The 25,531-nt window shown below is 40.1% G+C and overlaps 1 protein-coding gene, 1 long non-coding RNA gene and 1 pseudogene across 6 annotated transcripts in view; 1 reads left to right on the top strand and 2 right to left on the bottom strand.

Moving 5' to 3' along the window:
* The window catches only part of LOC146457753 (structural maintenance of chromosomes protein 1A-like), a 93,151-nt gene that overhangs the window by 56,837 nt on the left and 10,783 nt on the right, over positions 1–25,531 (bottom strand). For all 5 annotated transcript variants that reach the window (XM_085091461.1, XM_085091463.1, XM_085091464.1 and 2 more), the window contains 7 exons: positions 14,053–14,120; positions 12,031–12,121; positions 8,801–8,878; positions 1,725–1,937; positions 1,331–1,416; positions 450–498; positions 176–286 (listed from right to left, as the gene is read on the bottom strand). In XM_085091461.1, coding sequence (XP_084947587.1) covers positions 176–286; positions 450–498; positions 1,331–1,416; positions 1,725–1,937; positions 8,801–8,878; positions 12,031–12,121; positions 14,053–14,120 — 696 coding nt within the window. The remainder of the gene's footprint in view (positions 1–175; positions 287–449; positions 499–1,330; positions 1,417–1,724; positions 1,938–8,800; positions 8,879–12,030; positions 12,122–14,052; positions 14,121–25,531) is intronic.
* Positions 3,662–4,332, bottom strand: LOC146457754 (uncharacterized; annotated as a pseudogene).
* Positions 20,928–25,531, top strand: part of LOC146457748 (uncharacterized) — a 91,145-nt gene continuing 86,541 nt past the window's right edge. The window contains exon 1 of the long non-coding RNA XR_014858368.1: positions 20,928–21,378. This is a non-coding gene — a long non-coding RNA (uncharacterized LOC146457748). The remainder of the gene's footprint in view (positions 21,379–25,531) is intronic.

The raw sequence follows: 25,531 nt of genomic DNA, 5'->3' as shown, positions 1-25,531 counted from the left end.
TTCTCACAAGAATCACAGCGTGAAACAATCTTCAAATGTGGTTCAAGTTTTGAGAAAATTTATTTCTCAAGGAAAGAACATGAACAAAACTCAAGCTGTAGTACAGATCCCAATCCTTTATCCTCTATCCCTGATCATGGTATTCCAGGAAAAAATCAGTTATCACTGATGATACCTGTGAGTCCATCAGTTCCACATCTTCATCTTGACTGGCCCCTGAAACATCATCTTCATATTTCTCAGCTGCCATGCGTACTTCTTCCAGTTCATGCTCAAGCTCTTTGATCTGCAAAGAACAGAAACACTGGATATATTTTTCTGTGAATTATGATTTTGTAGTTGCCTGTCTGATTACAACATTTTGCCAAAGTCAAAGATTATGAGCTTTCCTTTGTGGAATAAGCCAGTTTTATTTTCTGTGAAAGGTACAAAATTCTATGAAGAATTACTTCAGCTTGGTGTTTCTTGTGCACATTCTTGGCCTTGTCATAAGCTTTCCTGAAAGAAGAAAAAAACATTGTGGCAACTGCGTCACCTTACAGTTACTTAAACAGTGTTAATATCAGACAACTTCATGGCTGACAAAAGCAAATCCTGAACTAATTGCACCAATACATGGTTAATGCATTGAAGAAATGAATAACATGTATGTAAACAAATAATATAATTTATTTATTTGCCCATGCTATTCGGGTTCTGTCACTGATGCTAAACGTTCATATTAACTTTTGTCAACTTGTTATTTCCGCCTTTGTTTCAACCCTGATTTTGGAGGTTAAATGCTTTTGTAGCCAATCAAACCCCTTATGCTGTTGTCAAAGAGAACATCTCTTTTTTGTGTGATTATATTTACAAACGTCTGCAAGTGAGCACAGTGACGTAATTATGCTAAGTTTCCAATCCATCAAGATGGCAGTGAGTAAACAGCATGGAACTTTTTGTTATCATTATGAGGTTAAAAGGTAGGTAAACCCTAAAATATTGGGATATTTGATTAATGTCCATATTGTGCTTTATGTTAAGAAAGATAAAGAAAGTTCCATTTTCAGCTTCCGTTCTCCTTCTGACTGATTACTTGCTAGATTACTAGATCAACACAATACACAACAGTATAAGTACTTAGGTTAAGCAATTAGTAATTCTACTCTTGTAGAGGTTGTGATTCATATATAGAAATCTTGCGACTTTCATGCAACACAGCTTGCTCAATAATATTGAACACTGCCTGTCTCCAACAAGGCCCTCTCTGTTCTGATGTCTAGATTCACATCAATAAGATTAATATTCACAATAATTTGTTTTACCAAAAGTCTTCTAACCAGGTACTTACTTGGAGGTTTCAATGCGTTTCAAAACATGAGCAGTTTTCTCCTTGGCTTTGATATACTGTGGTCTGTTCTTGTTCAGTTCAGCCTCCTTTGGGGACAGAATAAAACATTAAGCAACATGTCAGAGTCCATGGTCCTTTCTCAAAGGGTATGTGTGCATGCAACTTCATAAGAAAAACAAAAAAGAAACTGTTCACCCCAAGGGGAGCAGTCAAAACAATTTCAATGATGAGGCTGAAGTGTTCTTAGTTTTAATCAGTTTAGCATAATGCAATGTAACCATTCAGATGTTAGCAATGAAACCATACAAAGGTGCTAATTCGTTAAGCTGCAAGTGAAGAAAAAAAAGAAAATGAGCCCTGAATCTCATTAAGTTTGGCATTCTTAAGGTTGTACCTTGCTTGCTATTTTCTTTTCCACAGATGCCATCTCCCTTGACAACCTTGCATGTTCTTGTTTTTTGCTCTTCAGCTCCTGTTCAACTTCACCTTTCCTCTTCTCAATTCTGTCCAGATCCCGAGATTTGCCTTTCAGCTCGTTTGTAAGGTTGTTAATGCCTTGTTCATTGTGGTACAACTTAAACAACTGCACTTCCAGCTGACAATCTGCCTGTGAAAATGTGTAAATCAAACCAGCCACGTTTTATGAACAATGGTGGACCCACTGAAGAGCACTGGATTGATATTTATTTCTTATTCTTATTAACCGAGCGGGAGGTCTGTATGGGAGAATCTTGACCAAGGTCGCCAGTACAGACTGAACGCAGTGAGGTCTGTACTAGCAACCGAGATCAAGATTCTCCCATACAGACTGACCCAGCTTGGTTAATAAGGTGTTTCTTATATGGCCAAAGAGGAAATCAAGAGGAAAAAAAAATTTTTCTGCCTGAGCACGGGGTCAAGCATTTAGCTGGCTTACTTCTGTCACTAGTCTCCAGTCCAAATGGGACAAAAATAACTGTTCAAAGTGCAGTTCAAACTTTGTCAATGAATGAAGACAAAATAACCATTCTTTTCCTACAGGCTCAATGAAAAATTTAAAAAGTGACCAAAAGTGCAACAAATTTTAATGGCTGTCTGCGCCACGACTGCTCAGTCAGTCCTCTCTCAGCCTTGCAATCTTCGACTGATCCCACAGAAAACGTTACTGTGAAATGTGCGGCCTTCAAACTTGTCAATATGTGCTCCAGCGAAAATTGCCTGAGGTTGGATTTGTTGGACTGTGTGGACATTTTGCTGAGTTGTAGTGGAAGCACTAACTTTAACTGACCGAACTGAGTGGATGTACCTTGCCATGATTCAGGACAATAGACATTTGTCGCTGTCGCTTGAGAGATGCTGAATGGTAGCTGTCAAGGCTTTTCAAATAATTATGACCACTGTACAAAGAAGTTTGGCTGAACATCTGCATCGAGGAGTCGTCCAACACCGGTCTTCCTAATGGAGTGATTAGAAATCTTCTTGTTGTTTCTTTTATCAAGTTTGGCTGAAGCAAAGGCGTCTTTGAGGAACTTGCCAATTTTATTCTTTCCAAGGGATACCAGATTATCCAGATACCATACTTTGTCACTGGTTTGCGTTGGTGATTTAGGGTGAGATAAAAAGAAGCACCTGGATCTAACATGGCTTCAGAACATTGGCTTCTAAACGCTTTCTTAAATTCAGCTGGGCATCTCGACTTGTTTTTGCTTGCATACGCTTTCAGTTCATTGGTTCTTTAATGGTAGATGTTTTGCTACCTCTTTCTGACTTCCACACAACATATTCAGAATCGGTTCCCGGATCATTGGCCAAGCCTAAATCACCCCAATACAGCTCATGGCTCTCATCTCGATCCCTCCAGCAAAAAGGGAGGAAAAGAAATCACCACAAAGCCCTGGTTTTGTAATTATTTGGGATCCTGAAAAACCAAACTGGCCGTTTTCAAACAGTGCATCTTCTTCAGCTTCAGTTAGCTCTCTTCATTGTTCTTTTCAATTGCCAGGGAAAAGCCTTTCAGAAGGGTTTGAGAAAGTATGACTGCACTTGCCGACTTTCTTGTAGAACCAGCTCATAGAAGAAACTTAGAAAAAAAAAACTTGCCGCGAGGCTTACTGTATTTTGCGAAACGAAACGAAATTACGAAGAATTGAAGATATCAAGACTACAACAGTCAGACTTCTGTGTGTGCAAAGCTAGGTGTAGCAGCTTCGCAAGAGAAAACACACGAGACTCCAGGAACTCAACAATTCTATTGACAAGATGGCGGACTATACAAAGCACATGGTTGCTAGGCTCATGTGACATAAACGTCACTACCACGACACTACATCCCCCCTTCACTTAATACAAAACTCCCTAACATGGAGACAGCTAATGTCCAAATAAATAATGTCCAATGTCCAGAAACTACAAACAAATAAATTGACATAGAGTCATCTACATTGGTCAGCAACTGCATGGTTTAAAATGATCACGCACAAAAAGACACAAAGTCACTCATCCATGCTGGAGGACGCCTAACACGAGTGGGCCTTGAGGGAAGGGGACTTGCACTTGATTCAGGAGGTAGGGTAGGATGCGTTTCAATATTAGGGGGCGGAATCAAAGCAGTCGCTTCCGCCTGCCTTCCAGTGGGCATGTCCTCTGCTTCATCTGCTCCACTGGCTTCAGTGGCTTCAGTGCAGGGGCCTGGCAGCGGAAACTTTTTCATGTGGCTCGTGTTGCGTAGCTTCGTGTTTCCTTCCTGATCTTCTATAAGGACAGCATTGCCCTTCTTTTCCACCACTTTGTATGGTACTGGTTCAAAGTTGGGAGAGTTTGTTGTCACGGCTCTTGTTGAGCAGGATGCGATCTCCTTCAACAATGTCACTGTATTGCGCTGACCGCTTGCTGTCTGCATACTCTTTCTGTCGAAGCTTCCCCCGTGCGTCTCTTTCACGAAGAAGCTCCTGCCAGTGAGCCTCGGTGATTCTTTCACTTGGAATGCTTACTATTGGAAGTTTATCTTTGAGGCGTCGACCCATCAGGAGCTTGGCGGGGGACAGTCCAGTCACTGTGCAAGGTGTGGTTCTGTACTGGAAGAGGAAATTTTGTAATGCCTTTTCCAGTCTTTACCTTTTAAAGTGGCAATTCTTATTATATTCAGTAGAGTCTTGTTACAGCGTTTGACTTCACCATTACTCTGCGGCCAGTATGGGATTCCTTTTAGGTGAACTATCCCAAGGTAATCTAGAAAGCCTTCGAACTCTGCGGAGGAGAATGGCGGGCCATTGTCACTGCGGACACTGTCAGGTATGCCATGTGTTTGAAAGATACCCTCCATAGCTCTTGTGACGTGTTATGCATCTGTCTTTTTTAACAAGATAACTTTGGGCCAGCGCGAGTAGTTGTCTACTACTACGAGCAGGTGGTTTCTGCCGGGAATTTCCAATAGGTCAACGGCGATGTTGCCCCATGGAACTTCAGGTAGTGTTGTTGACCTGATAGGTTTGGTCTTGCTTATAGGGCGGACTAGTTGGCAAGGATGACAGGCTTTAACAAACTGTTCGACCTGCTTGTCCATGTTGGGCCACCATACCTTTTCTCTGAGGCGGGCCTTTGTGTGTGTCATACCCTGGTGACCCTCATGTGCGAGTGCAATAGTATGCTTCCAGAGGCTTTCTGGCATGACAATACGGTTTCCTCTGAGGACAAGCTCGCCAAGAACCCACAGTTCTTCTGACAAAGCCTTGTACATCGTGCCTGACAAGCGACTCCAGTCTTCTGAGGTAATAGCTTGACGCACCAATTGTAAGGTGGGGTCTTTTGCAGATACTTGCTCAACTTCTTGGAGTGTATATGTTGCAGGTATGGCTTTACTAGCTATGCTGCAGGCATATTCTGTGCTCTCACGGGCATCGTGCTCCTGACCTGGACCTACTGGGAGCCGGCTTAGAGCATCCGCAGAGTTCTCTTTCCATGAAATGTGTGTCACTACATAATGAAATTGCTGAAGGTATAACAATCATCTCTCTATGCGTGCTGATGGGGGAGTACTCTTGACGCCCAGGACAGTTACTAACGGTTTGTGGTCTGTGCGGAGTTCGAACTCGATGCCATACAAGTAAAGATAGAATTTTTGACAGGCCCACCGGACAGCTAGTGCCTCCCTTTCAAATTGGGAGTATCTCTTCTCCACATTACTCAGCTTGCAGCTGACATAGTACACTGGCCTGTATGAACCATCCTCTTGTTGCTGCTCTAGGACTGCTCCAAGGCCAACAGGTGATGCGTCTGTTATAAGGCGGGTCTTAGCATCTTTGGTGAAGTAGGCCATGACTGGGGCGTTTGTTAGCAACTTCTTAATTTGTTCAAGGCTTCTTCTTCCTTGGTACCCCACTTCCAGGGCTTGCCAGTACATGTTAGGTCCCACAAGGGGCTTGATATTGTCGAAAATCCAGGGATGAATTTGGCACAGAATTGGGTAGATCCTAAGAAGCTTCTCAGTTCAGATTGATTTTGGGGTCTCAGTGCATCAACAATGGCTTCCACTCTCTTCTTGGAGACCTGCAGCCCCTCTCCTGTGAGAACTTCTCCCATTTACTCCACGCTCTTGGCTCCAATGACACACTTTTCATAGTTAAGGGTCAATCCATGTTCTTTAAACTTGCGCATTACTTTGTCAAGGTTTTCATCATGCTCCCTGTGGTCACGCCTAACTACTCTCACATCATCATGCAAGTTGTAAGCGCCAGGGCAGTCCTTCAGTATTTGCCATATTAGCTGCTGAAACTTCTTGGCTGCCATGTTGATGCCACAGAAAAGTCGTTTGTATCGGTACAGGCCATCCCGGGCTGCAAAGGTGGTTACGTCACGCGAGTCAGGGTGGAGCTCTATTTGATGAAACGCCATGTTTAGGTCGAGTTTACTGAAAACTTTTGCTTCTGAAATCTCCTGTAAGGTTTCTTCGACTGTGGGAACCGGGTGTTTCTCCCTGAGGATTACACAATTCGCCTGTCTCATGTCCAAACAAAGGCGAATGTCTCCGTTGGGCTTCTCTACGGCAACAAGTGGGTTGATCCAGCTAGTGGGACCATTGACTTTTTCAATGACATCCAGCTCTTCTAACTGCTTCAGCTTTTCTGTCACTTTCTGCCTCCTGCTAAATGGTATCCGGCGCAGGGGTTGTGCCACAGGTGGGACGCTGTCATCCTGGTGTAACTTCAGTTGATAGCCCTTTAGTTGCCGAGGCCCTCAAAAACTTTGGGGAATTTAAGTCTGAGAGCAGCTTTGTTGTCTAGAGGTTGCGCACAGTCAGTGTTTGTGGTGCAGTTGTTGACGTTAATTCCAAACTTAAGGATTGCAAGCATCTCTGATGTTTTACAACCTAGCAGAGTTGCAGCCTGCCCTGGGACAACATAAAATTCTGCAATGGCTGACATCTTGGTCTGTGGCACAGTGACTCTTAACATGCAGTTTCCCTTAAGCTCTAGAGGTTGTGGGTGTGTGTATGCATACACATTTTTATTACACCCTGCTAAGGGTGCTTTCCCCCCTGTTAGAGAATGAAACACATGTTCTGACATGATATTACAGCTAGCACCTGAATCAACAATAACATCAATTATCTTATCACTTATATGCAGTTCTAATGTTTCAAGGGCTTCCACACCACTGAAGGTAGTAAACACGTAGAATGCATCATCTTCTTATTCCTCGCCATCCGCTTGTTGGCTGACAGCATGTACTTTCTCTCGTCTCCCACCTCCTTTGGTCTGCAGAGAGGTTCTTCGTTGACTGGTTGCGTGGTTTTTGTTGCTGGCATGTTCTGGCTGGTGACGGCAACAAACAGCAAAGTGACCTAGTCTTCCACAAGATTCACAAACGTGGTCACTAGAGCAGCGACAGTTCTTGGCCAAGTGCCCGATTTTGTTACAATTCCAACATCTTCCTTGGAATTTCACTACGGAACTACTTTGGTTTTCAACAAGCTCCACTCTATTGATGTCCTCTTCAGTTTGGACAAGGATCAGAGCATCTTTATCATGATACCGGCTTACTATATCAGAGAGCTTGGATAAGGTTAGATTCTCGGACCAATATAATTTAGACTTCAAGTTTTTGTCCTTGATGTGTGTTAGCACTTGGTCTCTCGTCATATTGTCCTTCTCTTCTCCATATTCACAATGTTCAGCTAAGCTGCTAAGTCTGGTTACAAAGTTATTTATGCGCTCACCTGGGGCAGGCCTCGCTCCTAGAAAGTTTTGTCTCGCCTTTGGAACATTCTTCTTCAACTTGAAATAATTAGTTAGCGAATCCATCGCTTTCTTGTTTTCTTTATTGTCGCCCTTCGTTTCCTCGGGAATGGTACGGAAGATTTCTCGTACGCCCAGTCCTGCTAGGTGTAAAAGAAATGCTCGTTGCTGTTTCAGGTCGTCGATGCCTGATGCTGTCACGAAGAGCTCAAATTCATCTTTCCAAATTCGCCAATGCTGCCAAAGAGTGGCAGGCTTGCCAACTGTGTTAAACGCCGCAGGACCCGTTAGTCCACTTAAACAGATGGCCATAGCTCCAGACAAGCTTGTCTTGTATTTGACTTTATCCTCGTCGCCAAATGCAGCAGCTTCGCAAGAGAAGAAAACACACGAGACTCCAGGAACACAACAATTCGATTGACAAGATGGCAGACTATACAAAGCACATGGTTGCTAAGCTCATGTGACATAAACGTCACTACAACGACACTACACTAGGGTAAAATAAGAAACTTCAATTTTGATAAAATTTCATTCAGGTCCAGTGTGAGCGATAAGATCGATTCCCCAGAACAAACCTAAACACCGAGGGCCTACTGAGTACCAAAATGCTTGACACATTCCTTTATTTATGTTCACTTGGATAAAGCCATAATAGCAACTTTTGCAAGATTGAAAGCTTCTCCTAATGTTCAAAAACACTGAAAGAAGCCGTCGTTTGGACGTAGAAAGAAATTGCCATGCCGAAAACATCGGGAATATTTCAGTCACATGCTAGGCAACCAAATTCCTGCACATGTATCAAGTTTCATTTGGCAACAACACAATGTACTGCAGGTCTTGGAAGGAAAGCTGGATGATTTTTTATTCAATCAACACGGGAGCCACAGTGCCTCTCCAATTATAGCCAACTTGTGCCATTTTCACCCTTTCAAAGAAACGTTGAAAGGCTCTCTTTTGCGTCACAATGTGCATGTGTAATTTTTAAAATAACTTTAGGCATAACTCGAAACACTTAGCTATTCCATTCACGAGTTCGCGCACAGAGCGCTTTGATTTCGAACAAGTAGTATTGGACTAATTAGCTTAGATTTATCTTTTCTATAACATACGCTGGTTATTCAATATCGGCCATATAATAAATATTAACAGTTAATGCTCTGTGATAAAATATCACAACTAATTCTGGTTTAAATTACTCCCTAGAAATCAGTATCATAACAAGGTGGGAAGGGGGTAGAATTTTAAAGTGACTCACCAGTTCTTGATTGAGCTTGTGGTATTTTTCAGCTTCCTCCTTTTCTGCTTTCGCCTCTCTTTTCTCTGCTGCAATTCCCTGCAACCAAAGCAGTAAGAGAAACTCTTACATATTTCATGTAAAACATTTATTTATGCCCAATGGCTTACTTAGATAGAAAGGCTAAATAGATGGGATCAATAAATCACAAATTTTAAACAAACCTCACAAACTAGCAGCCCATTGAGCAAGTCAATTCAGAGTGGCTTACAGGCTAAACTAGTTATTGGAAGGTAGGAGGAACAGAAATTTTGGTAACCATTTCTGTACTGACTCTGGTTTTGCATACTTAAAAGTTAATGGCATGTGGAATATACCTTATCACTCAAGACTAAAAAAATCCATACTTGATTATTATATTTATTATTATTGCTAGCGTTAATTATCAACTAATATTGGGTGATTGCAGAAAATATTATAATATATATATATACCCTACCAAAGGTGGCATCAACATGTCAGCCCCCCCCCCCCCCTCCCCTTGCCTTTGGCAATTCCAAAATGCTCAGCGACTAATGTACTGTTTATCAATATAAATATTTGGTAAAAAGGAGAAAAGAGAAAAATCTTTTGCTGACATTTGCCGTACTCCATACAAGAAAAACAATCCTTCTCCATAAAATATAATGTTTTCAAGTTACTGTAACATCGCTAATAAGAGTACATAATCATGTTACCAGCAAACTTAATAATCACACCCTTTTGCTTTGATTGTTTACAGCAGATTGCCAAATTTTAGTTCCTCCCAAATTCGACATGTCTAATGTTAAATAACTTAATTTTGTCAATGATACAGATGAACTGTACCCAATAAACATTGCTTGAATTGAAGGGCTGGGAGCATAACCAACCTATGTTGAATTTCAGCCCGTTTTTCGATGTAGCTCGGATTTGTCCAAACTTTTGAATGTGAACTGCAATTCGATTGGAAACCATTATCCAGTATTTTTTCACACCGATTTGTGTTTCGTATTAATGCCATTGAGAAATTTTACCATCTTGTAAAGATATATCGGTAACATTATAGACACTGGATGACCAAAAGGACAATGCACTGAGTATTAAATACTTGTATTCAATATACACTTGTTGTCTTTGAAACACGGCACACGAAAGCGGTCTTTTTCGCGGGAGCAACGAAAAGAATGCTGTCACGCTTTTATTTGATTCTTTTACAAACTACCACGTGCGTGACAGGAATGTCAGAAATGTAAACAGTTACATTCTCCAACAGGAAATGTGTCCATTTCCTGGCGTAAAATGCAGCTTTGTCCCGTTTGTCGACATATCACTCTTGATACCGCAAAATACTAGCATTCTACACGATTAACAGGAAGACATGTAGCCATTTCAACGATTAACGGCAGTTCTATCAAAAGGTACTGACTATCTATTCTTTTCACGAGCAGTCGGTGTTAACCGTTGAAAATCTATGTTAATCGTACTTTTATTGAATCATTGCCTTGACATTGTAAAGTTATTCGTTACATACCGAATTTCAAGCCTGGCAAACCACAACTAAGGCGTGCAAAACACCTTGCACATGGCGGGATTTGTCTCTGTTGCTCCCACGGGATTTGATAATCGAATTAAAAAATTCACCACGGCACAGCCATCACTACCAAGGAGGGATTCTTGGGACAACATTTCGACCAGTTCCTGTGAACTGCATTCGTCAATTTCATAACTTTTCAAAAGATCCATGGATGTCGTGCGTTTACAAACTTCACCAATCAAAAGCGAAACCAACTAGCCAGTACAATACGCAAGTTGTTTATCCCGACTGCCTTGATCTATTTTGGGCTTATTACAACCCGCAAAAGCAAACCATGATATCATCACCAACGTTACTTATAGAAACAACAACTGGTGCGACTAAACACGGTTCGTGGACAGTGGAAACTTTAAGGCCACCAATCATTTGCAAAACGAGTCTGACGTGGACAAAACCTTTTGTCTTTTGGGTCACAAACAGTTTTACCTCCCACATTAACATTGCATAAGGGGGAGGGGGGGAGGGAGAAGTAACTGTGGTAGAATTATGAAGGGAGAAACAGTAAATGAGTGGTTTTTTGGCTGTCTGTGTTCGGTTGTCATTGCATAGGGGGAAGGGGTGGGAGGGAGAAGTAAGCAAGTGGTTTTTGTTCTGTTCGTGTTTGGTTTTCTCAAGGAGTTTTGTCCACGATTGTAAAACCGCGAAATGTTTTCCACACCAGGGAGAGCCAAAATTCGGACAAATCTGTGTGAAATCGAAAGCCGCGCTAATATTCGACATAAGTCGGTTATGCTCTCAGACCTTCAATTGTTTGCCAAGTTTTCTCTTGTATAATAATTATATTACACAGTAAAACATTGCTTTGTTCACAGTTTACCATAGCATGGAAAATCCATTATTGAAATAAAAAACCTATGTGGTACATGTACTTCTCCAGAATTCCTAGCCTAAACACTTCCCCATGCCTTCAGAATTCCAGTCCTATGACCCCCCTTCCCTTCCACCTTGTCCTCAAAATTCCACGATGCCACCTGTTGTATGATAAACATATATCTGGAATCACACACGTAACAAGGAACTCCTTTCACAAAATTAATGCTGTAGTGCTTTAGGCCGAAGTTTCAGTGAACTGTTTATAGGGCATCCCATGATACTGAGTGCACTATATTTGTGAGTGAGGGAAGCCAAGTTATGTAGAGTTAGTAGCATGCTTTTTGCTGAATGAGATCCTATAAAATCGAAGCAATTACACATTAAAAATACAGGATTCAACAAATGTGGTTTTCAAAGGGGTCCCTAACAATACAAATAAACTAAACAATAGCAAACTCTGAGGCAGCAATTATAAAATAGGCTAAAAACTCCTATTCTCTACAAAATTTCTAAAGAAGAGCCTTACCTGTTGTTTTTAGACAGAAACATACTACAGACAAATCTCACCCTAAATACTGGTATAGTTTGTTGAGTGGCAAACACTAGAAAGTGCTAGGGAATTTCTACTTTATGGTAAATACTGTAAACATGTTCCAAAAAAAGGTGATTTTATGCATGACCAGAACATCATGTTTTCATGAACCCACAGACTGTTACATAGACAGGCTCAATTTGTAATCTGTTCCCTGAAGCGGAAAATCCTGGGGAGTGGGGGTGCTTAAAGATGGTGGGGTTATGAATATTTAATGCCACCACACAATACCTTCTTTTTGTGATAGTTAAAACTTGTCTCCTCTTCAGCTTTTTGCATTTCTACCTTCTTTTTCTCATAGTCATCTGCAAGCTCTCCTGATCTAAAATTTAATCAAGCAGATTAAAAAAGATTTTCAGCTTCTGATAAATTTGTGTTCCAACCTGACATACCCTAACATACCCTGACATACGTACGTGTATGAGAAGTACCGGTAATAAATGTAAACATCAAAAGAACAAGAAACATTCGCCGCTTTTTCGCTTCAAAACCCAATTAATTTTAGACATGATTATCTATCACTTGGAAAGGAGATTCAAATCCGACAGTACGCTGGCATGCTTCTGAGCAAATTTGTCGAGCGTGTTTGTTCTCGGCAAAATGAAACTTGATCCACATTGTTCTGGTTACCTAGCACGTGACAAAGATCTGCCCATGATAAGAATTTCGGATGCGTTTCCTCACTGTAAAAAAGCGAAAATAGCAAGGTTTCTATCACAGTTCGAGCTCACTTTGTTTCTCGATACAGTTGAATGTGATGTGGTTTATGAGAGTCCTTCATAATAAGAAATTTATCGGAAGTGTAAACAAGAGAATTCACTAAAGTATGACACGTGAGCGCTGCAAAACGGTAGCAAAATCGAAGAAAATTAATGTTTCAGTTCTAAAATCTGAAGGGAAAAATATTATACAAGTTTAAGCGCCTCTGTCACGTCACTTGTGTAACGGAAAATTCGATGACATTTTGGTTCGTTGGAAACTAGAAGCTGCTCAGCAGGAGCCTATAATCATTTGGAAAATATTCCATAAGCTTTGAAAATGACGTGCCTGATATCCGTACACTTCTTCAATCTTCGGGAAAATTTGTTGGTCGGCAATATAGACGTAATAGTTGTGCTCTATCTTCGAGATCAAGGTTTAAGTAAGTAAAATGAATATTTTTGCTACTTTGACCTTCATTGTTAATTCACAGTTCGAAAGGGATCGCATATTGAACGCAAATAAGTCGCGTTTATTTATAAATTTTGCTCAAACTTTCGTCTCATCAATGACAGCTGAAATGACTTGGTGTTGTTTCTGTTATTATTCAAGCGTGTTCTTGAAAGTTTTAGCGTGTTAAAACGCACCCTAAGCGTGACATTGAGCACACTTATCGAAACAAAAGGTTTAGCTTGCTAACTAATTCCAAGCAAAAGGCAGTGTGTTCTATATTGTTCTGAAGTTAGTATGCGCATATCCGTGAATCTAGACACGCTAAGCGTGCTGTGTTAGCGTGTTGTGAGCGTGCTATCACCTTTGTCCCTGTTTTCCCGCGGAGGGTCACATATACAAACTTAATGTAATAAAATTTCAAATAGTTACACTTGTTCCTTGCCAGGCTGAGAGGAGGGGTTATGGTCAAAACCTCTCAAGTAAAAGAGTGATCTGATGCCACTTTTCCTCACTTTAACGCTAGCGGCTGAATTAAGGAGGAACCGGAGAGGTGAGATTGGACATTGGCATATAGAAGGCACCTCTAGCTGCTGTCTCAGTCCAGGCATGATCTCACCCCACCCACCCAGGCCACGACACCAGAACCTCCACACTTTTGCAACAGTGCCATGCATTGTTTCACATCCCCTTCCAATTAACAGTACACTACGGAATGTTTGTAAATTGTTTCAAATTTTAAATGTTTGTGATTGTTTTAGATTTAAGATTTTAGGATGTTTATTTGAGGAAATTGTTTTATACAGGGCCAGCCTCACAATTTCCCCTTATCTGGTTGATTTCCGGAATGAAATGTTATGTTGTTATGTTATGTCATGTCATGTCATGTAACAATTTTTATTATTGTAAGGATGAAAGAGATTAGGTCAGGGGCTTGACGTTGCAACCCAATGACATGATCATCTGAACTGAGACAATGTGTTACCGTAATCACAGTCAGCATGACATTGCAGACGTTAAAATGGGGACATTACTGGTGGCAATCTATGGTACCAACTAATGACAGTAAGCTTGGACCTTCAACAAAATAATTCTCTGTCAAACCTGCTTATTTTTTCAAACATTTGGGTCCTTTCCTTAGGAGTTTTCATTGCAATTGACTCAACAGTGCCCTAAGAATAAACACAGATGATCATTAGTTTAACCCAAGGCAACTATTTAAAGTGAAAATGGTAAGTGCTTGAATTTGATTTTATACTGTTCAGATGTTTTGGGAATAAGCCCTTCATCAGTGAACTGCTTGAGAAACGGTTGTCCACAGTAAGTTTGCAGCATGAGTGATTTCAAATATATGAATCACCCATTGTTTTATTTTTGCAACAATGGGGAAAGCAGCTTCTACCGTAAGCATTCCCTTATGCCAGAATGATTAAGGAGGTTACTAGGCATTTCTGTTTTCTTAGATTAAATACACTTGAACGTCCTGTGAGTGACTCCGCAAAATGTCAAGCCTAAGTGATCACTTATGAGAGGTGGTTGCTTATGAGAGGTCAGACCAGTGGCTCAATTTTTTTTCCTGTGCTAATTTCTGGGGTACAATGAACATGTAATTCAGGGATAACCCAAACTTCGGCAAAAACAAAAACAAAAACAATTTAAACATTTCAAGTGACGATATTATATTACACAGCTGAAACAAACAAATTCCAGCATAAATGCTGAACGAAGAACAGTCCATCTTATTATTTACTTAATGCGGCATAGCATATGAGATACATTGTAGGTTTGATGGCGAAGAAGAACCTATTCACATGGACACCATTTTCATACAGCGTACAGGTGTATATTCACATTATTCAGTGTGCTGCCTTCTACTGCCTATAACTGGGAACTGAAGTCTGTATTTATGAATATTAGCCTCTCACGGATCATATGAGCCATTCACTTATTTGACCACTACACAAAGACCAAAGATGTCTCTTAGTTAATGCCTTACATGTTCAAACATGTCCTGAGATCAGGTATTCTGTGAGGTGGTTGCTTACGGGAGGTTAAAAACGATACAAAATTAAAAACTGTCAGCCCAACAAGTGGTCCCATCGTTTACGAGAAGTAGTTGCTGACATGATGTCCCAAGTATAGTGAATAAATATAGTGGTCAGGAAAATTTTGGTGTTTTGAAAAAGTGGTTGCTTACAGGAGGTGGTCACTTATGAGTGGCGGTTGCACAGGAAGGATCAACTGATGAGCCATTTGCCTCTCACCCAGCCAGTGTGCAAGTAGTTTGAAGCGCATGACAGGGTGGTTAACACAATTTCAAACAGCTGGTGCACATAACAAGCCACAAAAGCATCATTTAACAGGAGCGGGAGGAAAAGTGTTTTGAGTCTTGCTGGCTGAAAGTCACACTCTCTAAGGCTAGCACCTAATGAAGGCGATCAATTGCTACATAGCTAAACCATGAAATGTGCTTTAGCTGAAAACTGGAGACGATCAGAGCTTTCTGAGTAAATTTATAGCCACTTTCCTTGGCAGATCCGCTGGGCTTTGCAACATGAGTTCCCAACCTTGGGTAATGATGTATAGGAGTAAAAACTTGGAATTGCCTTGAATCGACTTTAAAAGGACACAAAACACAAATGTCCACACAAAGGATTTTGAGTAGGTAATTTTTATTTAAAACTCATTATTTATTTGCCTTCAAATAAGAAACATATTTTTCTTCCATACAAAACCTTATAATTTTGCTATACTTAGGCAACGTCTACTGTGACACTCAAATTTCCATGCATTATTCGTAGCACTACAAAGGTTAGAGATTGGGCTACCTGTGGTGTTACAATTGCTGCTTTGCTATTTTAGCCTTAGATGAACACAAGTATTTCCCCAAATCTCCAAGAAGTTACATTGAAGTTATACACTATGCTAATGTTAAAAGTTTGGTAGCCAGCCATTAGTTGTAATTAACCCAACAATGATCAGTGATTAAAAGTGAAAAAAATTTTGGTCACGTGTATGTTTAGCAATAGGAGTTGTCCACAAGACTCCAATACCAACAGGAAATGTTTTTATTTGTCCGTCAAACTCTACTTCGAATTTACCAAAAAACCATCTCGTACAACACGAGACAAACAACAAGATCTGATCCAAATAAAATTAAACAAGAAATTTTATAGCGAATACATGACAGAATTATTTACGCCTCGGGCAAAACAAAACAATTTAATTCCTGATGAAAAAAGTCTTGGCATTCTTTCCTTTGTCCAGGAGTCAAAAGAGGTAGCTAGGCCTGTGATAACTAAAAGAATGATCAAAGAGGACCTTGTTTCAGTACAATATCATTGTAAGAAGAGGGAACATGCAGTGCTTAAATAATAATTGAGCAGAATGTTAAGTGGCTGATGAATAGTCAAAGTATAAGAATATAATTGTTTGTTAATAAGTGAGATTTTAGCGTCAAATGAAGTAACTTGTGTGAGTGATAACAACTTTATGAGTGGAATTTGGAGAAAAACGACTTTGAATGAAACTTCAGAAAGAAGGAAATGCTGAATTGCAAGGAATTCTCTACAGGAAGACAGTGGTGATCTTAAGCACTCACCTCCTACCACTGCGGTCAAGGTTCAATACCCAGAGTTGACACCATATTTTTGTTAGTTGAGTTTGTTGTTGGTTCCTTCAGTTCACCTCCCTCCACAAAAACCAATATTTCCAAATTCCAATTTGACCTGGAAAGCCATTCTGTGGATGAGCCACTGAAATTCTCATATATTTTATTTTAGATAAATATGGTAGTTGCATTTGCCCAAATTATTACGGCAAGTATAAACTGAGGTTGATGTTTAGCTCAGTTTATGCTTGTGCTTTCCACTGTTTTCATGGGCAAATGAAAGTCCCATCTATGAGTAATAGATTATCAGACAGTGCAGGGGCATAGCTAGCCTTTAAGCCATCAAGCACAGGCTTAATAAGAATTTTCATAATTAGTTTCTTTTACATGTAAAAGCCAAAATGCCGTATTTTCTTTTGCTTACTATTCAATAGTACATACCAGCTATATCAACATTTCATTTTGAAAAATAAAATAATGGCTTTTCATATAATTTTATTAAAAAATGCTGAAAGGTTAACAAAGGAAAAAAGTTACTATAGGACTTTAAAATAGTTTTGCACACGAAAATTTAGTAGACTGTTGATTTCCACCTTACAATGGCTTTAACAGCCGTGCGCATGTAATTGTAAGAAAGAAAGTAGAACGGACATACGCTGATCATTCAAAATGCTTGTCAATGACTTCAATTGATCAATCAGCAAGAGAACTTATTAAAGTGTGTTATCTCGCATATACCTGGAGGAAGTCTCTATTTGCATTCGTTTTGTACACACACTAGCGAACAACAAGAAGGTGCAGGTATGGAAGGAGTTCCTTGGGTTTGTACAAGCTGAGAATACTACAGGACAGGCGCCAGCTGAGAGGTTTCTAGAGATCCAGCAGGGTAATGGCCTGGATATTGACCGCATGCGTGTATAGGGTTATGATGTGGTGGCAAACATGGCAGGGATTCACAGAGGTGTCCAAGCAATAATAATTATTATCAGGTGGGGTGGAAAACATGACAGGGATTCATGGAGGCGTCCAAGCAATTATCAGGTATTGCGTACCAGATGCAGTTTGTGTCCATTGTAAGGCTCACTCCTTGAACTTTGTGAGAAACACGTCCAGTATTACTCTGCAGAGACTTTGGTGCTTCAGGAGTGTTTGTCTCAAGATGCGGCAGTAAGGGTTGAGATGGAACGGCACACCAAGTTGCGAACCCTGTGTAAGACACGATGGACAAGTAGGGCTGCCTGGTTGTATACCTTCTGTACAGCCTTTCCAGTGGTGGTACAGGCAGTAGAGAGCCTTGCAGAGGATGGAGACGCTATGGCAAGAGGGTACGTGAGCTCCATCCTGCAGTTCGACTTTAGTTGGGCTATGTGCAACAGAGCATGTCCTTTCAAATACAGTTGCACTATCTCCACCAGGCTCCAAGATTAATCTAACAACCTTATTGTGGCAGCCAAGGACCCAAAGGTAGTCATCTCTGTACTAAGAGTGGACAGAAATGACCAAACAGTTTGGAGTGAACCGTTTGAGAGTGCAAGGGAGTTGGCGGCAGGTTGTGAAATTGAGCCCAGCGTGCCAAGGATATCTGCAATTCATCATAACCGAGCCAACGTACCTGCCGTTACACCACAGCAGTATTGGTATAGTGTCCTCTGCTTGCCCCTTGTTGATCATCTTATTCAAGAGCTCAATGACAGGCTGCTCAACCACAATGACCCGGGTTCCTGAGTCAATACTTCATACCTACGCAGCTCGGATCGCTCAACAGAGAAACTACTAACAAGATTTACGATGCCTATTCCAACGACTTGAGTCATAGAATGGCCTTCGACAACGAGATCGTTCGGTGGAAAGCGAGATGGGCGCTTATCGAAGGGAAGAAAACCAAACAACTTGGAGGATACACTAAGTTACACAAGTGAAGATCTCTATCCAAATGTTGCCACCCTCCTTACCATTCTCACTATGCCAGTGTCCACTGCTGCACCAGAGAGATCATTTAGCACCATGAGAAGAGTGAAAACATACGTACGGTCCACTATGCTGACAGAGCGACTATCATCTCTAGCTCTTATGTACGCATGCAGGGAGAAGCCGATTGACCCCCGAGGGAGTCATCAGCAACTCTTGGCGAGCAAACCAGGAAGGCTTACATTTAAGTGATGTTTAGTCCATAATAGTCATGCACATGATCCTGCCAGACAATCTTTATTTATTTTAAATTTTCCTTTTAATATAACAAAATCCCACAAGGAAAAGGAATCAACTGTACATCTGTATTAATTAAAGCATTAGATTGTTGACTGGCAGGGATAAAACTAGTAAGACCGCCTGTTCCTACGTCAGTTGGACGTTGGCAAAGCTTGATATAATTTATACATGTATGACTTACGCTGTTCAACTTGGGTTTAAAAGGAAAAAATGGCTGGCTACGCCCCTGCAGTGGTTTGTTCAAAAGTAATTTTTCTGTTATTAAGCGAAAAACATCCTAGCACTTATCTTATGCAAATGCATACTTTCACCAAAAATGACCAAATTTGTGAATGTCAATCTGAATAATATGAATCTAGACATCTTGAACAGAGAGTGCCTTGTTGGGACAGGTAGGGTTCACAGTATGTTATTGAACAACCTGTCTTGCATGAAAGTCACTTATAACCAATGACAAACTCCACGCAGTAGATTTACTGCTGCTTAATGTAAGTAATAATACTATTGCATAGGCACTTGTCCTCACTTGATGTAGCCCATCAGTGAGCAAGGATATGGTTCAAGCATTATTTTGCAAAGATAATCAGCTTTTAGCTTCCCTCCCAGTGACACCATAGGCATGTTTTCGTTTGTATTGTTAGTGCTTTTAGTTTCTTGTATGGCTGTATTTGAATATAGTATTTACGGGGTAACACCTTTCGAAGGAAAGGCCGGTACAAGTTTTCTTGTGAAAATAATGATTTTGTAATTTGGGCTGTCTGTGGTTTAGAGGCCATTTTACAATTGTGTGCTTAGTGACTTGGCCTTGGATTGGAAGTGAGGCTGGGGGTGACCTTGTTTTGATACAGACCTCACTGCTTTTCATATGTAAATGCAACTACAATGCAGGTCAAAAGTGTTGGGACACTTAGCGAGATACTACTGAAATAATCTTCCCCCACCCCCTCCCCCCCCAAGCAATGTTGAGATTTGACACTACAACACAGATTTCAACAAAAATACTGTTTATCTGCATCTTCCAACATTGTTTGGGGGGGAGGGGGGTGGCACGCTCCAATTGTGACCCCAAAAAGCCAACTTTACTTGGAATACATGATTATTGGACAGGTGTCCCAACTACTTTTGACCTGCATTGTCTGAGTTAGGGGTGAACATCCAGGCCCTTTTCTCGGATGTGGAGGAACGTACAAATGATGTTGACCTAAATTTGGAAAATGCAACATCTATTTAGTACATCACTGGACATTTTAGGGTTCTAATTGGGGTGGAAGTGCGCTAAATAGGCCGTTCGAATTCGTGGCATTGTCAATTCGCTCTTTGTGACGTTACGGAGTTTCTTGTTTTCTTCCGTTGTGTAAAAGAAAATGGTTTATCGCGGACATATAGATGCACAGACGAAAGCGTATGTGAGATGTCTTCGTTTGCAAAGCGATTTAATGTAGTAAAGCGTGAGTTAAGGAGACAAGCGATAACATCACATCTGACATCTGAGTCATTTCAAGAGTTTGCACAACGAGTGGAAAGTACGCTATACTCGGTGCGAAGAGAAATTATTGACAATACTATCGGGTCAATGTATAAGCGATTAGATTTAGTTCTAAACAGTAGAGGCGGCCGTACTAAATACTAAAGAAATCAAAGGCTCCTGTGAGCCAACTCGTGAATGCAGATGACACATAGTAATTGAAATTTACACGGCTTAGAAATTTAGACTGTAGGGTAAGCCGATCTCACAAAGGGAAATCTGTTCAACAAAGTATCGCATTACATTTCATGCCCGACATAAATGCGTGAAATTTTTCCTTTGGAGTTCAGTCCACGCAATCCTCAAGTAAAAATAATGAACTATGACAAGCTCTTGCTAAATAAGAATTATTTATCGACCGCGTCCTTTTGCTTTCCCATAAATTACCAGTCGTAAATTTCGAAAATGAAACATTTTTCCCTTTGAAACCTCCATGTAAGCTGACAAGATCTTAAAGTGTTCATTTCACCAGAAATTTGCATAATTTTGTTTACGACGTCAATGATGCGTGACATGGCACGTTCCGATTTCGCGTGAAAACTGACAAATTAAATTAATCTTAATTAAATTATTTCTAAATTAAATTATTTTTAATTCTTAAAAGAAACCGCACTCTGTAGAAAAAAACGTAAAAAACCTATAACTTTGCTCAGATTCAACGAAAAATCTCCATTCTTACACTAAAATGATTGTCAAATTATTCTCTACAGAATAAATGAGAGAATTCTGACGCGTCGTGAAAAAAATCTTCCCGTTTTTTTTTTTCACTAATTGAGTTTACGACCCCGGACTTTCTGAAAAACTGAAAAAACTTTTAACTTTGCTCAGATTGAACGAAAAATCTCCATTCTTGCACTAAATGATCGTCAAATTATTCTCTACATATTGAATAAGAATTTCCTGATGCGCCGTGAACAACAAATGTTCGCGTGTTTTTTCCACTAATTGAATTTAAAACTCATTCACTGCGCACGCCCGAAAGTTAACGACAAAACCGACCGAGCGACCGACCGACCGACCAACTAACCAACCAAGTCCACAGTCAACTATCGCTATAACTCGTTCATTGCGCTACGCGCATTCACGAGTTAAAAATTGTCTAGGGGAGAATGAGGCCACAAAGTATTAAACACAAGTCTTTGCTTTATTTTGTGACTGAGGGAAAACAATGTCACACTATTTGGTTATGTCACGTCGAGAATGCGTGACTTTTGCAAGATCTCAATAAAACCAAAACACTTGCACTAATGTCATTTGTAGTCAATCCTAAATAGTTATAAATGGCCAATGATAAAATACAGTCAGGGGTGAAAGCATTCCATGTGTTATGTATCATTTTATGACGGTCTACCATCACAACACGGTCTACCATCACTACAGTAAGAAATATGATATGTTATCTATTTTTAAGTCATTCGCTATGGTAGACCGTGTAGACCGTCACTGCAAAATTCGAGCCTACTTAGCAAACAGTTCACTTTAGGAAATTTAAGTCCGAAAGACTTTTCAATCACCGCAACACAAACGTGGCAAAGCATTTAGAGCACTTTGGGATCTCCTTTTGAACATCCTAAATCGGCGTGGCTGTAGGTGATTAAATACACTTGCCGAACAGCTCTCGCATTCATAACTCTCTCTGATGCACCCGTGTTGCTAGCTTTTCCTCCAACGTCTGTACTATTTTCTGTATCCGTGGTGTCCGAGTCACTGTTGCCATACTCTTTGAGAAATTCCATTGCAAACAAGTTCAGAAAGTAGCAAATAACCATGTAAGTGGCAAACTCGCGTTCGCCGCACTTTAATTTACGAACGTGTAAGTTTCACCTGTCGTAATTGCAATGCAAACACGTCCTGAAAAATGTAACTAGCTTAAAGCAATTTGCTGATATAAGCGTGTATCACAATGTATATTCACAAAGGTCTAATTTTCAAGACTCATTTCTAAGCAACTGGTTTTCCCCTTAAAACGGCACGCGATCACAATAGAACGTGTGTTTATGTCCCTAACAAGAACGTCAACAAACGCTTATCTCCGAAATCTAATGACGGTTTTGGCGCAACCTATGCACGTAAATAAACTTGTTTGACGTTAATGCTCAGTAAATAACTTTGAATCACGTCCTTACAGACCGCACAAGCGAAAATGGCCTTATATCACTTCTTTATTTCCAAACTTAGGCATATTTTCTGACTTGCTAACTGAAAACAATGAAAATTGCGGCTATGACGTCATTCCAAAAATAACCCAAAATTACCTTTCTTCCTCTGCCATTTGTAATCCATGAAACATCCACCAATAAAACCCAATTTTGCCAAAACCCCTCACAAATAGCCAAACGTAGACCACTTCCCAAAGCGATCCATAAACTAACAGAATGCTCATACAGCGTCAAAGCGCTCAGACAATGCAGGTCAAAAGTGTTGGGACACTTAGCGAGATACTACTGAAATAATCTCCCCCCACCCCCTCCCCCCCAAGCAATGTTGAGATTTGACACTACAACACAGATTTCAACAAAAATACTGTTTATCTGCATCTTCCAACATTGTTTGGGGGGGAGGGGGGTGGCATGCTCCAATTGTGACCCCAAAAAGCCAACTTTACTTGGAATACATGATTATTGGACAGGTGTCCCAACTACTTTTGACCTGCATTGTAGTTAGCATAAGAACAGCATGATCTACATATGAAAACCAGTGAGGTCTGTATCAAAACAAGGTCACCCCCAGCCTCGCTTCCAATGCAAGGCCAGGTCACTTAGCACACAACTGTAAAATGGCCTATTGTGTAAATAAAAAGTGACAAGTCTACATGACTCCCTCGCGCATGTTTTAGCGTTTTTAAATCTAGCTGACATGAATAGGTTTTTTCAGAGCTAAATTCAACATAAATTGTTTTTCAAAGGCCTGTGCTACTCCCAAGTATTTGTAGTGGATTTGGACGATTCGCTTTTCACAGTATAACTTGAGTTTAAGATGGTACCATATTTTCCGGTGTACAAGTCAACCTTTTAAGTCTTGAAAATCAGTAAAAAAAATGGCCTCAACATATACACCGGCCAAAAAAATACCGGGTTAAAAAAAAACTTCATCTGCATAACAATAGACTCCAAAGTGAAAACTCAAAATTGTAACTGCATAAATAGCATGTAGAAGAGTGTTTTATGGTAAGTAGCACGATAATGAATAAAGGAAATGTTTGCATGGTTTCTTCCCTGATTTGTCTCATTTGTGAGCAACATACGTGTTTGCTAACTTCAGTCTTTGTAACTGATATCAAACATGTTCATTCCATCACATATAACGTCCCTTTAGCGTGATATATTCGCAGAAGTCACCCCTTTTCCTGTACGTCCATTGGTTCCACTTTGTGATGATTGTTATAAGTGAGAGACATTCGTAAATAAACTTGATCAAATTCACTGTGAAAATTCAAATTCTTCAAACAGAATCAAGTGATTGCTTGCTTGGTAACCTCTCAAGGGGCTCTATAACCTAGCAACAAATTTATTGCCTGGTTACAAAGGTGAACCAAGATAGAGGCTTGTTTACAGACTCATTCCCCTGGTTTCTTTTGTATGTTTTGGGTGTTCCTTGGTCAAAAAAGCTTCAAAATGTCAGATAAAAGTAGTAAGCACTGTTTTAACAAGGGTATTTTGACAATCTCGGGCTAAAGTTTTCAAATTTTAACACATTTCTCAAGTTCCCATCTCTTAAATTTGATGTTTGGTCTCAGAGATGTTCTGCAAGATAAACAAGACTCATAATTCAACATAGTTGAAATAATTTTTTGCTCCATTTTTACTCCTCAAATCAAGAAAATCTTAACTTAAAGGCTCAAAAAGTAGGTTCGACTTATACATTAATTTGACTTATACACCGGAATTACGGTATATAAACCATCATTGTGCAGCAGTCAGACCTTGCAGGCAATTTCCAACCGGTCCGTATAAAATGCAGACTGCAGACTGCAGACTGGGTATAAAATGCAGACTAGGTATAAAATGCAGACTGAGACTAAAACCGCCTCTTAGTCAAATAGAGGATACATTTTGAATTTTTCAACTTAACTTACGCTAGTGTCATCCAATCGTCTTTCGAGATTTTTTTTAATTAAAAAATTAAATGATCTCTTTATTAAAATATTCCAAGGAAAATTGATATCCACAAGTTTTCGTCTTTCGAGATCTTGAAATAAACAACTCCAAAGCATGACGAAAGCAATAACGAGGAAACATGACCTTTACTTCGCATGTGGTTGACCTTAACTCCGCTTTGCGTCAACATGATCATGATATGGGCGACATCGGTAAGTGGCAGTCAGGGTGGCAGTAAAATAATGTTTTTTTTTTAAATAAAATATGTGTTCATGTGTTGCTAGAACACTGAGGGTATACAATTTGTTTTTGACAAACTTCGTTAATATTCAAAGAAACTAGTTAAAATCTTTCGATGTCAAATTGCTTGCCCCCTAGGAAATCAAGTCTGTTTTCCTCATTACAATAATTATGAAAACCGCCATGGACGTAATTGTTTATGAACTATAAATGCAAAGTGATTAAGCTCAAGTCTTCTTTGTGAAGAATGGGCCTCAGGAAATGAAAGCTACCAAATTGAGATAAAGAAAACAAACTGTTAGGAAAGGGGCTAAAAATAAGGTCAATTTCATGGGAGATGATCTCGGAAATGTGACTGCGTGACACTAGGGTAAGTTGAAAATTGAAAATGTATCCTGTATTTGATGAAGAGACGGTTTTGATATCAGTCTGCATTTTATACCCAGTCTGCAGTCTGCATTTTATACCTAGTCTGCATTTTACACCCAGTCTGCAGTCTGCAATCTGCATTTTATACTGACCGATTTCCAACTTAACAAAGTATTACTGCCATAATAAATCATGAAAATTTAAGACAAAAAGCATCAGTGTGTTTTGATTTCTTTAAAGGTCTTAGAGGCAATAACTTTCTGTGTAGGGGTAAAAACAAAAACGTCCAACTAGAAACCTTGTCTGTATACAGGAGACCACAGGGATGGGTGTGCGATGTCCCCCCGTCCCCTCCCCCTCCCCCAAAAAAAAGGACTCACAGACTAGGACTACAAAATCTGCTTCAGTAACAGTTTGATAATTTGAACTGTGAAGGATGCTGCCTGGTAACATTAGAGACCTTTAGATTCTAGTACGAGTACGAGTTTCTCCAATAAACAAAGAGCGCGCGCGCGTGAACCAGTGTCATTTTGG

Source organism: Pavona decussata, unplaced genomic scaffold (assembly GCF_977016875.1).
Source record: "Pavona decussata unplaced genomic scaffold, jaPavDecu1.1 SCAFFOLD_237, whole genome shotgun sequence".
Lineage (NCBI taxonomy): Eukaryota > Metazoa > Cnidaria > Anthozoa > Scleractinia > Agariciidae > Pavona > Pavona decussata.
Note: the sequence above shows the minus strand (reverse complement) of the source record. Positions and strands in the feature narration are given on the sequence as shown.